Source organism: Rhinatrema bivittatum, chromosome 7 (genome assembly GCF_901001135.1).
Source record: "Rhinatrema bivittatum chromosome 7, aRhiBiv1.1, whole genome shotgun sequence".
NCBI lineage: Eukaryota > Metazoa > Chordata > Amphibia > Gymnophiona > Rhinatrematidae > Rhinatrema > Rhinatrema bivittatum.
This window is the reverse complement of record NC_042621.1, coordinates 309501177-309516021: the sequence shown is the minus strand read 5'-3', so window position 1 is coordinate 309516021 and position 14845 is coordinate 309501177. Positions and strand designations below refer to the sequence as shown.

The 14845-nt window shown below is 46.2% G+C and overlaps 1 protein-coding gene across 1 annotated transcript in view; it reads left to right on the top strand.

Annotated features, from left to right (window-relative positions):
* The window catches only part of LOC115096248 (deleted in malignant brain tumors 1 protein-like), a 223263-nt gene extending 208842 nt beyond the window's left edge, over positions 1–14421 (top strand). Inside the window, exons 23-24 of the mRNA XM_029610757.1 lie at positions 4727–5007; positions 13962–14421. Coding sequence (XP_029466617.1) covers positions 4727–5007; positions 13962–14191 — 511 coding nt within the window. The 3' untranslated portion in view covers positions 14192–14421. The remainder of the gene's footprint in view (positions 1–4726; positions 5008–13961) is intronic.
* The last annotated feature ends 424 nt before the right edge of the window (positions 14422–14845 follow it).

The following is a 14845-nucleotide window of genomic DNA, read 5'->3' as shown; positions in this document are numbered from 1 at the left end:
CTGTCTGTCAACCAGTTTGCAATCCAAGCCACCACCTTGGCACTCACTCCTAAGCTTCTCATTTTGTTCACAAGCCTCCTGTGCGGGATCGTATCAAAAGCCTTGCTGAAATCCAAGTAGATCCAAAATCGTGAACTGTTCCCTGGAACACGGTCTGGTCCCTATCTCCCTGAAACAAGCCGTGGTTAAACCCATCCTAAAAAAACCCTCCCTTGATCCCTCCAACCTATCTAACCTCCGTCCCATCTCCAATCTCCCTTTCCTCTCCAAAATCATTGAGAAACTAGTTAACTCCCGTCTCTCTGACCACCTAGAACAATCCAACTTACTCCCACCAACACAATATGGCTTCCGAAAACACCTCAGTACGGAATCCCTTCTCCTCTCCCTGACCGACACCATCATTAAAGGTATGGATGCGGGTAACTCCTACCTTATCGCCATGCTCGACATTTCCGCCGCCTTTGATACTGTAAATCATAACATCCTTATCAACACCCTCATCAACATAGGAATCACAGGTACCGCTCTATCTTGGATTAAGTCCTTCCTCCAAAACCGTACCTACACAGTCCTCACTGACAATTTTACATCCCCCCCTGTTAATCTTGATTGTGGCATCCCCCAAGGATCCTCCCTTTCCTCCACCCTATTTAACATTTATATGCTCCCCCTCACAAACTTCCTCTCCAACCTTGGTATTACACATTTCATCTTCGCCGATGATGTGCAAATCCTTATACCTTTTACAAACTCTGCACTCACTGCCATCCAAAAATGGAACACCATCCTCGATTCCATAAACCAACTCCTCTCTGACATGCACCTAGCCCTTAACCCGCAAAAAACTGAACTCCTCCTCATCTCCTCCAAACATGCATCCATACCCTTACCCTCCACCCTCCACCCCCCTAACTTTCTCTCTGACACAAGAAACCTGGGGGTCACACTTGATAACCAACTTACCTTCAAACCATACATCAAATCTATTCTTAGCAGCTGCTACTTCAAACTACAAACCCTCAAAAAACTTAAACCCCTTCTCTACTTCTCTGATTTCCGCACAGTACTTCAATCCATAATTTTCTCAAAGATTGATTACTGTAACGCACTCCTACTTGGCCTCCCTGCTTCCCACATCAAACCCCTACAACTCCTTCAAAATGCCACTGCACACATCCTCACTAATGCCAATAAGAAAGACCACATTACTCCCACCCTCATTAATCTCCACTGGCTACCCATTCACTCACAAATTATTTACAAGACCCTTACCCTCATCCACAAAAGTATTACTAACGAACACTACAACTGGCTAAACCCTCCCTTCCTCCCACGCACCTCCAACAGACCCACCCGATCCTCGCTCCGTGGAACCCTTATTCCCCCCTCCATAAAATCCACAAGACTCATTTCCACCACCAAAAGGGCCCTCTCCCTAGCAGGCCCTTCCCTTTGGAACTCCATGCCCCCTGAACTACGTACCGAAACCTCCACACCCAACTTCAAAAAGAAACTCAAAACCTGGCTCTTCCTCCAAGCCTACCCCCAATCACAATCATTATCATCTCTTACTAACACCCTAACCCAACCACCCATACTCACCAACACCCCTCCTCAGGACCTACACCCTACACCCACCCCCTCCAAAGAACTACAAACCTAAAATGTTATTTAGTACAAACGCTGTACACTGCATGAGACTGGCTCTGATTATATATGGGGAAGGCGTCTGTTCGCTGTGTATATATGGGGAAGGCGTCTGTTCGCTGTGTTTGCGCATTGGCTGTACACTGCATGAGAGTCTCTGATTATATATGGGGAAGGCGTCTGTTCGCTGTGTATATATGGGGAAGGCGTCTGTTCGCTGTGTTTGTGCATTGGCTGTACACTGCATGAGACTGGCTCTGATTATATATGGGGAAGGCGTCTGTTCGCTGTGTTTGTGCATTGGATGTACACTGCATGAGATTGGCTCTGATTATATATGGGGAAGGTGTCTGTTCGCTATGTTTGTGCATTGGCTGTATACTGTATATGGAGAAGGCGTCTGTTCGCTGTGTTTGCGCATTGGCTATACACTGCATGAGACTGGTTCTGATTATATATGGGGAAGGTGTCTGTTCGCTGTATTTGCACATTGGCTGTACACTGTATGAGAGTCTCTGATTATATATGGGGAAGGTGTCTGTTCGCTGTATTTGCGCATTGGCTGTACACTGCATGAGACTGGCTCTGATTATATATGGGGAAGGTGTCTGTTTGCTGTGTTTGTGCATTGGCTGTACACTGCATGAGACTGGCTCTGATTATATATGGGGAAGGTGTCGGTTCGCTGTGTTTGTGCATTGGCTGTACACTGCATGAGACTGGCTCTGATTACATATGGGGAAGGTGTCTGTTCGCTGTGTTTGTGCATTGGCTGTACACTGCATGAGATTGGCTCTGATTATATATGGGGAAGGTGTCTGTTCGCTATGTTTGTGCATTGGCTGTACACTGCATGAGACTGGCTCTGATTATATATGGGGAAGGTGTCTGTTCGCTGTGTTTGTGCATTGGCTGTACACTGCATGAGACTGGCTCTGATTATATATGGGGAAGGTGTCTGTTCACTGTGTTTGTGCATTGGCTGTACACTGCATGAGATTGGCTCTGATTATATATGGGGAAGGTGTCTGTTCGCTATGTTTGTGCATTGGCTGTATACTGTATGAGACTGGCTCTGATTATATATGGGGAAGGTGTCTGTTCGCTGTATTTGTACATTGGCTGTACACTGCATGAGACTGATTCTGATTATATATGGGGAAGGTGTGTGTTCGCTATGTTTGTGCATTGGCTATACACTGCATGAGGCTGGCTCTGATTATATATGTGGGAGCTGCCTCTTCTATAGTTATCTTTGGTTGTACACTGCATGAGATGACTGATTATGTATGGGGGTGTCTCTTCCTCAGTAAGGTTTGAGCATTGGTTGTACACTGCAGGAGATGACTCTGATTATGTATGGGGGTGTCTCTTCCTCAGTAACGTTTGAGCATTGGGTGTACACTGCATGAGATGAATCTGATTATGTATGGGGGTGTCTGTTCTGGAGTAAGGTTTGAGCATTGGTTATACACTGCATGAGATGGGCTCTGATTATGTATGGAGGTGTCTCTTCCTCAGTAAGGTTTGAGCATTGGTTGTACACTGCATGAGATGGGCTCTGATTATGTATGGAGGTGTCTCTTCCTCAGTAAGGTTTCAGCATTGGTTGTACACTGCATGAGATGACTGATTATATATGGGGGTGTCTCTTCCTCAGTAAGGTTTCAGCATTGGTTGTACGCTGCATGAGATGACTCTGATTATGTATGGAGGTGTCTCTTCCTCAGTAAGGTTTGAGCATTGGTTGTACACTGCATGAGATGGGCTCTGATTATGTATGGAGGTGTCTCTTCCTCAGTAAGGTTTCAGCATTGGTTGTACACTGCATGAGATGACTGATTATATATGGGGGTGTCTCTTCCTCAGTAAGGTTTCAGCATTGGTTGTACGCTGCATGAGATGACTCTGATTATGTATGGGGGTGTCTCTTCCTCAGTAAGGTTTGAGCATTGGTTGTACACTGCATGAGATGGGCTCTGATTATGTATGGAGGTGTCTCTTCCTCAGTAAGGTTTGAGCATTGGTTGTACACTGCATGAGATGACTCTGATTATGTATGGGGGTGTCTCTTCCTCAGTAAGGTTTCAGCATTGGTTGTACACTGCATGAGATGACTCTGATTATATATGGGGGTGTCTCTTCCTCAGTAAGGTTTGAGCATTGGTTGTACACTGCATGAGAAGACTCTGATTATATATGGGGGTGTCTCTTCCTCAGTAAGGTTTGAGCATTGGTTGTACACTGCATGAGATGAATCTGATTATGTATGGAGGTGTCTCTTCCTCAGTAAGGTTTCAGCATTGGTTGTACACTGCATGAGATGACTGATTATATATGGGGGTGTCTCTTCCTCAGTAAGGTTTCAGCATTGGTTGTACGCTGCATGAGATGACTCTGATTATGTATGGGGGTGTCTCTTCCTCAGTAAGGTTTGAGCATTGGTTGTACACTGCATGAGATGGGCTCTGATTATGTATGGAGGTGTCTCTTCCTCAGTAAGGTTTCAGCATTGGTTGTACACTGAATGAGATGAATCTGATTATGTATGGAGGTGTCTCTTCCTCAGTAAGGTTTGAGCATTGGTTGTACACTGCAGGAGATGGCTCTGATTATGTATGGGGGTGTCTCTTCCTCAGTAAGGTATGAGCATTGGTTGTACCCTGCAGGAGATGACTCTGATTATGTATGGAGGTGTCTCTTCCTCAGTAAGGTTTGAGCATTGGTTGTACACTGCATGAGATGTCTCTGATTATGTATGGGGGTGTCTCTTTTGGAGTAAGGTTTGAGCATTGGTTCTACATTGCATGAGAGGGGCTTTTGATTATATATTGGGAGGGTGTCTCTTCTGGAGTCAAGTTTGAGCACTGACTGTACATTACGTGCGACAGCCTCCTTTGATGTAACTGATAATCTTTATTGTTATATATGATGCCTATGGAGGGTAACATGCATTGGGGATGGGTATGAACCTAGAAAGAAATGCCCTGATCTAAAATGACATTACAGTATCAGGTACTAAGTTAGACTTTCATTCTTTACTTTTGTCTGTTTCCTCTTTTTCCTTTGTGTTTAGGTGTGCTATGGATACTACTTTCCAGCTTTATGATTCCCCATCCACTAGTGTGGTTCGATTTGAATTCGCTGCCCTCAAGCTGTTCAGCCTGTATCCCATGGTTTATATGCAGTTCCAGCTGGTAATATGCAGAGCTCAGGACCTGGCATCCCGCTGCTACCAGGGCTGTGTGAGGAGGCACAAGAGAGCCACAAAGTCCACAAACACTTACCTGGATGTGATAGAGGTCACTGTGGGCCCGGTTATGCTGCAGAGAAAACACATCCAGAAGAGACATGCAGGTAATGTACAATGGTATTCTATAGCTGTCAGCACTCAGCCAGCGTTAAACAAGACTGGAAGGGACCCCAGCCAACCGGCTGCTTACTCATGGCTTCGTTTTCCGTCCTGGTTCTCCTCTGGAAATGGAGCAAGCAATGTCTGGGCTTCCTGAGTGGGCAGGTCATATCCTGAGTACATACGGGCATCAGAGTGGCAGTGCTCAGTGAGGCATGGCGATAAATAGCCAGTTCATGTCTTCATTGTGAACACACGTGTAGTGCTGAATCCTAAAAGCTGGAAAAAGGCTATTTGATGAAGAAGATATTAAAATAAGCTGGAAATCCATGGATAACGTCTCTGGTCCCCAAGGGCTGCAGATTTTTAATCAGCTGTTTGCTCATTTCTGTCCGTATTAGTTGTGAGTCTGCCTTAGTACAACTCTCAGGAGCAATCATAACATTTCTTAGTATGAACTCTGACCTTCTCCACCCCCAGCTACCAGTCTCCTCTCAAAGCAGGATCCTGTCTTTGTAGCTTTTACTATTTCCTTTCACTTATCTGGTGAGATCGGACTAGTTCCTTTCAAAATATTTCCTCCTTTAATCTCCAATCCCCTCTCATACCAATGGTGCTGTGAACCTCTACCCGCCCAGCCACAAACTGAGTGGGACCTGAGAGCTGAGCCAAGCCTTCTTGTCAGAGTGGGGTTTGCCTTTCCCTGCTTTTCCCCTGCCTCTCCCGCACAATTGGCAATTGGTGCGGTGCTCATTTACCAGTTCAGTACCTTGGAAATGTATGAATTTATGGAAACACATTCTCAAACCTTAATCCCATCTCCTAGCTATAAACCAAGCCATCTGCCTGTTAGAAGGATATGTACCTCTCTGTGAAAGCATTACGAAATGGTTTACATTCTTGTTGATTTATAGAGATCAATAAACTTCTTTATAGAAAGGTGAAATTATTTCCTTGAAGACAGTCAGACCAGTCCACGAGCTATACATGCCAATCAGCAAATGGAGAAATGTTTAGTAGTAGTAGTATTAGATCAACAGGCTCACTGATGTCACCACTTACAAACAAAGTGTCGCCCCGTTTGCCTCACCTTGTTCACAGGGAAAATGGCTGCCCCCGCGTCTACAAGCCGACCTCTCCGGCGTCCCCGGAACGGCTATGGTGCTGCCTCCCGCCATGCTCCTCCCAAGGGCCTACTAGGGTGCGCGTGCACACCACCCACGGCTTTATTCCAGCAATGGCGCAAACCTCGGGGGCGTTCCCCTCTACTGACTTCACGACATCCGGGTATATAGCTTGTACTATGTTGCTAGCTCATTGAGTTAGCAAGGACTTGGTCTCGGCTGGTCTAAGCTACTCTGCCACTTCCATGCTCCGCTGGAAGCTCTCCCTCTGCTCTTCGGGATAATTGCTAACCTGGGTACCCGCTCCTCGGGGGCCCTCTGCTTTATTTCAGGTGCCTTACAGGGATCAGGTACTCGCTCCTCGAGGGCCTGCTCTCCCTGCCTCGATGCCTGTACCTTCTTCTTCAACCTGGTGGAATCGCATACCAACAGCAACCATCTAGTGAGAAATCTAATTCTCAGTCTATCTCATCCACAGTACTGCCTTACTGGGAAACCTACACCGGAATTCCCCTATACCAACGGGGTGAGAAGTGTTCCCTCTGCCGAGGGTCCTGAGACTGCTACATCCAGACTACCTCACTACTGCCACCTCTGGTGGCACACTTCAAGCTGTATAATAAAGAACTAACTCTGTGTTTGTGCGTCCTGCGTTTTGCCCAGTACTGTGGCGCCTCGTGGGCGTGGTCATCTGCCACAGTACCCGAGATTCCACCCAAACACCGCTTAACCATAACAGATTGCTAAGTCCATGGATTCGGCTCAGCTCACCGCACTGCAGGCCATTCCAGGCCTGGCCCAGTGAATCTCCGAACAGAAGAGTGCGCTGGAGAGTTTGACTACTGCATTCAACTTGCTGCACACACAGATGAATTTACCCACCACAGGTAAAGAAGCTACACCGCCAGAAGTGACAGTCAAGACTATTGTACCTCTATCTGCTCCTACATGCTTCTCGTGGGAAGTTTGGAGATGCAGAGGTTTTCTTAATCAATGTTGCATGCACTTTTCCCTGCAACCTAGCCATTTCCCCACAGCTTATGCCAATACCATCTATATCCTGTCTTAGCTGGATGGAAGAGCATTGACTTGGGCCTCTTTGCTGTGGGAGCGCGTGGATCCTATTCTACATGACATTGAAGGATTCCTCGAGCTGTTCAAATCAGTTTTTGATGACCCTGATCAGTATAACCCCAATATTTAAAAAGGGCTCCAGGGGCGATCCAGGAAACTACAGACCGGTTAGCCTGACTTCAGTGCCAGGAAAAATAGTGGAAAGTGTTCTAAACATCAAAATCACAGAACATATAGAAAGACATGGTTTAATGGAACAAAGTCAGCATGGCTTTACCCAGGGCAAGTCTTGCCTCACAAATCTGCTTCACTTTTTTGAAGGAGTTAATAAACATGTGCATAAAGGTGAACCTGTAGATGTAGTGTACTTGGATTTTCAGAAGGCGTTTGACACAGGTTCCTCATGAGAAGCTTCTAGGAAAAGTAAAAAGTAATGGGATACGTGGCGATGTCCTTTCATGGATTACAAACTGGCTAAAAGACAGGAAACAGAGAGTAGGATTAAATGGGCAATTTTCTCAGTGGAAGGGAGTGGACAGTGGAGTGCCTCAGGGATCTGTATTAGGATCCTTACTTTTCAATATATTTATAAATGATCTGGAAAGAAATACGACGAGTGAGATAATCAAATTTGCAGATGATACAAAATTGTTCAGAGTAGTTAAATCACAAGCAATTGTGATAAATTGCAGGAAGACCTTGTGAGACTGGAAAATTGGGCATCCAAATGGCAGATGAAATTTAATGTGGATAAGTGCAAGGTGATGCATATAGGGAAAAGTAACCCATGCTATAGTTACACAATGTTAGGTTCCATATTAGGTGCTACTACCCAAGAAAGAGATCTAGGCATCATAGTGGATAACACATTGAAATCGTTGGTTCAGTGTGCTGCGGCAGTCAAAAAAGCAAACAGAATGTTAGGAATTATGAGGAAGGGAATGGTTAATAGAACGGAAAATGTCATAATGCCTCTGTATCGCTCCATGGTGAGACCCCACCTTGAATACTGTGTACAATTCTGGTCGCCGCATCTCAAAAAAGATATAATTGCGATGGAGAAGGTACAGAGAAGGGCTACCAAAATGATAAGGGGAATGGAACAGCTCCCCTATGAGGAAAGACTAAAGAGGTTAAGCCTTTTCAGCTTGGAGAAGAGACGGCTGAGGGGGGATATGATAGAGGTGTTTAAAATCATGAGAGGTCTAGAACGGGTAGATGTGAATCGGTTATTTACTCTTTTGGATAGTAGAAAGACTAGGGTGCACTCCATGAAGTTTGCATGTGGCACATTTAAAACTAATCGGAGAAAGTTCTTTTTCACTCAACGCACAATTAAACTCTGGAATTTGTTACCAGAGGATGTGGTTAGTGCAGTTAGTATAGCTGTGTTTAAAAAAGGATTGGATAAGTTCTTGGAGGAGAAGTCCATTACCTGCTATTAATTAAGTTGACTTAGAAAATAGCCACTGCTATTACTAGCAACAGTAACATGGAATAGACTTAGTTTTTGGGTACTTGCCAGGTTCTTATGGCCTGGATTGGCCACTGTTGGAAACAGGATGCTGGGCTTGATGGACCCTTGGTCTGACCCAGTATGGCATGTTCTTATACCACTGCAGGATCCTCCTTGGATCCCCTAAAGCAAGGTAATAAACCTTTGGTTGACTTCGCTATCGAATTCAAGACACTGGCGTCTGAATTACACTGGGACCCTAAATGCCTGAGGACCCTCTTCTTTGAAGGACTGAACTCTCATCTGAAGGATGAGCTCGCTGCTCGTGAGATGCCTGAGACCTTGGCTGAACTAGTGAAATTGGCAACAAGGATTGATTGCCGGCTTCGTGACAAGGTTCAAGAGATCAAGACTCCCAGAAGATCCTTTCAGGGTGAAACTCGAGTTATGTCCACACCCAGGCCTGTTCCCCCGGTACCAGTTGCTGGCAAAGAAGAAGCAATGCAATTAGGGCGCAGCCATCTGACAGCTAAGGAGAGAAGAACACGGAAGAAACTGAGGCTGTTTATGTACTGTGGACATGCCGGCCATGCTGTTCAGACATGCCCTATATGTCCGGGAAACTGGCAGACCTAAGTCCTGCAGGAAGACTCTTCTTAGGTCTTACTGCCCTCTCTCCTCCACTCTCTCTTCCTGTATCCTTGATCTGCGGACCCTTAGAGTACCAGACTCTTGCCCTAGTGGACTCAGGGGCAGGAGGTAATTTCATTCTTCAACGATTAGTTGAGCACTTGCGGATTCCCACTATCATTATGAAGTCTCCACTACTCTTATCTTCATTTCACGGAGAGCCCTTGCCGGGAGAAGTAACCCAGTTCACTGAACCAGTGTGTCTGCGGACTGGTGCTCTCCATTCTGAAACTATCTCCTTCTTTGTTTTGAACCAAGCATCCAGAAAAAAATCCAACATCTGAGATGGCTGAAGATTGCTTTAGGAGAAAATGGACAAGCCATCCCAAGTCCAGGAACAATTGGATTATTCATTGAGAAGCCAAAACGCCTTCTGGAAAGGACTTCATTCTCAGTCAACCATGCAGAGAAAGGAGTAGCAAAATACCTTCCTTGCACAATATTGCCACCATTAGCACCACCACCAGCACCTTGGTAAACGTTCGTGGGGCTGTTGCTAAGCCAAAGGGTAAAGCCTGAAACTGAACATGGTGACCCAGCACTGCAAATCTCAAGAAGTGCTGTGAGCAGTATTAGGGGTTCAGGAACTTGTCTGCAACTGTGCACATCGTTTCCCCTCTCCCACACCTATCAGGGCTGGCAGTGCTACAGACATTTCTCTCTATTACTGCCTATACCTACACAATCTGAATAGTTCAAGAAAGACCATGTGTTTTTTCCACAGAATGAGACTTTTATTTGTCAGACTTTGCAGGATTAGCATTTAGAATAAAATAAACAGTACATGTTTCTAAAGTCCTTGCTACTTAGCATCGGTTTATACTGAATAGAGATCTGCAACATTAGTGGAATGCTTAAAGTATTAATAAAGGTAACTAGCTGGCTAGCCCCACCCAACTTTGGGAGATTCCCTTCTGTTTTCCTCTGGAGCAGTCTTTGGCTGGAGATCTCAGGACCATCTTGAGGAAAAGAGCTTGCTTCCTTGGTCCTGGTACTGACTGGGCTCATTCTATCTCACCTCACACACACACACATGTGCTCTCTCTCTCCCCTACTCCATACTCTCACCCATGCTCTCTTTCTCCTACCCCATACACACATACATGCACGCTCTCTCTCTCTCCCACCACATCACACATGTGGGCTCATTCTATCTCACCTCACACACATATACACACACACATGTGCTCTCTCTCTCCCCTACTCCATACTCTCACCCATGCTCTCTTTCTCCTACCCCATACACACATACATGCACGCTCTCTCTCTCTCCCACCACATCACACATGTGGGCTCATTCTATCTCACCTCACACACACACACATGTGCTCTCTCTCTCCCCTACTCCATACTCTCACCCATGCTCTCTTTCTCCTACCCCATATACACATACATGCACGCTCTCTCTCTCTCCCACCACATCACACATGTGGGCTCATTCTATCTCACCTCACACACATACACATGTGCTCTCTCTCTCCCCTACTCCATACTCTCACCCATGCTCTCTTTCTCCTACCCCATACACACATACATGCACGCTCTCTCTCTCTCCCACCATATCACACATGTGGGCTCATTCTATCTCACCTCACACACACACACATGTGCTCTCTCTCTCCCCTACTCCATACTCTCACCCATGCTCTCTTTCTCCTACCCCATACACACATACATGCACGCTCTCTCTCTCTCCCACCACATCACACATGTGGGCTCATTCTATCTCACCTCACACACACACACATGTGCTCTCTCTCTCCCCTACTCCATACTCTCACCCATGCTCTCTTTCTCCTACCCCATACACACATACATGCACGCTCTCTCTCTCTCCCACCACATCACACATGTGGGCTCATTCTATCTCACCTCACACACATATACACACACACATGTGCTCTCTCTCTCCCCTACTCCATACTCTCACCCATGCTCTCTTTCTCCTACCCCATACACACATACATGCACGCTCTCTCTCTCTCCCACCACATCACACATGTGGGCTCATTCTATCTCACCTCACACACACACACATGTGCTCTCTCTCTCCCCTACTCCATACTCTCACCCATGCTCTCTTTCTCCTACCCCATACACACATACATGCACGCTCTCTCTCTCTCCCACCATATCACACATGTGGGCTCATTCTATCTCACCTCACACACACACACACACACATGTGCTCTCTCTCTCCCCTACTCCATACTCTCACCCATGCTCTCTTTCTCCTACCCCATATACACATACATGCACGCTCTCTCTCTCTCCCACCACATCACACATGTGGGCTCATTCTATCTCACCTCACACACATACACATGTGCTCTCTCTCTCCCCTACTCCATACTCTCACCCATGCTCTCTTTCTCCTACCCCATACACACATACATGCACGCTCTCTCTCTCTCCCACCATATCACACATGTGGGCTCATTCTATCTCACCTCACACACACACACATGTGCTCTCTCTCTCCCCTATTCCATACTCTCACCCATGCTCTCTTTCTCCTACCCCATACACACATACATGCACGCTCTCTCTCTCTCCCACCACATCACACATGTGGGCTCATTCTATCTCACCTCACACACATACACATGTGCTCTCTCTCTCCCCTACTCCATACTCTCACCCATGCTCTCTTTCTCCTACCCCATACACACATACATGCACGCTCTCTCTCTCTCCCTCCATATCACACATGTGGGCTCATTCTATCTCACCTCACACACATACACATGTGCTCTCTCTCTCCCCTACTCCATACTCTCACCCATGCTCTCTTTCTCCTACCTCATATGCACATACATGCACACTCTCTCTCTCTCCCATCCCATACATACATATGTTCTCTTTTCTCCCCTCCCACATATCTATGCTCCCTCTTTCTCCCTCTCCCTCCCCACATACATACATGCTTTCTCTCCCCCCACCCACACTCAGTCACTATCTTTCCCCAGAACGTGCAAGCAGAGCAGCTGCAGCTTCCTTCCTTGGCCCACGTGGTATGGGGACGCTTCCTTTCCACCATTTAGAGGTTGGCACCACTCCTCTCTTTGCCGTGCAGGTAAAGAGGCTGATGCTCCACCTCCTTTTCAAGAAGGAGGGCCCTGCCACCACCGCTTCAGGTTCTTTCTTCTGCCAGGAGGGCTCGGCCCCAGCCCCAGCTTTGCTGCTTCCTCTTAATGGCCTGGCAACCACTGCTCCCTCGCTCTGGCTCCTCTTGTGGGCTCAGTTCAAAGGTCATCTGATTGAACCATGCGAGCTATGGAGCCCTGCACAGTTCAAACAGCTGATGAGTAAATTGTTCACCGCAATAGAGACTGAGGAAACATTTAGTTAAGACACTGCAGTGCCAGGCTGGAGGAGCAGAGCTCCACAGAAAAATGAAATGCTGAGCGAGGCAGAGGATATACAGCTGGACCTAGAGGACTAAAATCCAGATATTTTTTGGACATTTTAACCCTCCCCCAGGCTTCCAGACAGTCCCTCTAATATTTGCACTGTCCAGAGAAAATCCAGACAGTTGGCAACCCTACTGCTGCCCCCCCATTCCCAATATTTTTGCCAGCCTAGGCATAGGCCTATGGGACTATTGACAAATCCAGGCCTTCTTGGAAGGGATCACTGGAGATATCCCAGCTATGAACCCTGCTGTGCAGGCTGAATGAGGAAGATCTGTAACCCTCAGTATCTGAAGCAGCCCTTCTGAATCTGTTAGTGTTTGTAATATATGTGAACACTAACTAACTGGGACTGGACTGGGTGTTAGTACTGTGAACCCACTGTTTAATTAATGAGGTGAAGAGAACTGGTTACCTTTAAGTTATGAATAAACCCTGCACTGAAGGAAAAGATACCTGTGTTTCATATCCTGTGGCTAGCAACCTGACACCTTGGCCAAAGCTTGCCACTATTCCACAGACACTTCTTCCTTGTATCTTGCTTCAGAGAATCTCTGGTGTGCTCCTCTGACTATTGCAGCAACCGGATCTTCAATATGAAGATCATATTTTATGCTTGACTTTTTTTTTAAAGAATCTGAGCTGGGTTTTCATTGATTTTTACAAATTCCTTCCCCTCTTCTATATATTCCTCTCCCGTAGTTTCACTGCATGCTGAGCGGCATTTTCCCTCTATAATTGCAATTCTGCACATACCCATTTTTTCTTGAATATTGAGACTAACATGTTTCCTCTCCACTCATATGGCATTTTTCCTATTTCTGTGCAATCTTGTTGCTTCTTCCAGTTCCCTGTCTTTGAATGTCTTGATTTGCTCTGTCATCACTTCACAGACATCTTGTTTTCCCTGCTCATTGACTCTGAGGGCCCTCCTTGTAGTTCTTCTCATGGGATCGTCTCATTCAATGTCACGACCTCTTTCACTTTCTTTTCATCCCAGATTTCTTGGCTGGCATTTTTTCTTCTTTCTTTCCCTGGTTCTTGCTTTTCTGCACATCAATGTCTGGCATAGCTCTGCACATGCCATTGTCTCGACTATTGCTGCCGCCAATTTTGCCCCTCTCTTCACTGTTACATACATATTCCTTTCAAATGTTTTCTGCCACATCCTACACCAATTTCTTTACATTTTAATCCTACAGACTCTGCTCGAGGTTTCAGAGATGAAGAGGGTGAGAGCCAGGATCTGCTGCTGCCCTTCTCCCTCACCTCGCTGGCTTTGGTTCTGGTGGTTCTGGCGTTTGCTGGCCTTCTTTGGAAAGAGAAGCTGAAAGCTAGAGCAGCCTACCGGGGAGTAGGAGTAAAGACAGGACACGCATCCGGATGCAATCTCACCATCGCAGAGCAAGCAACGGAGGGAGACGAGATCTAAAGGAGCCTCCTGGGGACAGCAAGAGAACTTCCTTAGTCACGCTCCAAAGAAGGCAGGGGGACTCCTCCTTAATTCCTAAGCTACTAACTTAATATTAGCTAATAAAACTGTTGCTAATTTGCAATCTGATGTGATGAAGCAAAATTCCTTATTTTGTGCCAAAAATAGCGTTCTTCCAGTTGATGTAAGTTGGAAATGCTTAATTCTGTGACTGCAGGAAATGCAATAAAGTGTTTGGGGTAAAACGCCCTGGTGACAAGCTGTACCTTCTTAAGAGTTTCTCCTAATATCAGAAAGTTCCCATCACAGGTCTTCTCCCTCTGAGTTACCAATAGGTCGAGTTGTCCGAATCTCCACAATTAATATTCATGAGGCATTTGGTCTATGAATCAGGTTACCCTGGCAGTCGGACCTGCTGGTAGCTTATAAAGGAATATTTTTGTAACACTGCACACATTGCATCAATTTTCAAAGTGGTCTATGCAGTCTAGGGTCATTCTGGAGTGGGTTTCTGAAATACACGTGATAACTGCTATTTTGTAAGAGAGAGATGCATTTATTGCCGAGCTTATTCCTACACTTTTATACCTGCTCATTGCCTCGTGCAGGTGAAATCTGACCTGTCTGTTGCCTGGGAGAACTGGTGCAGGCCGG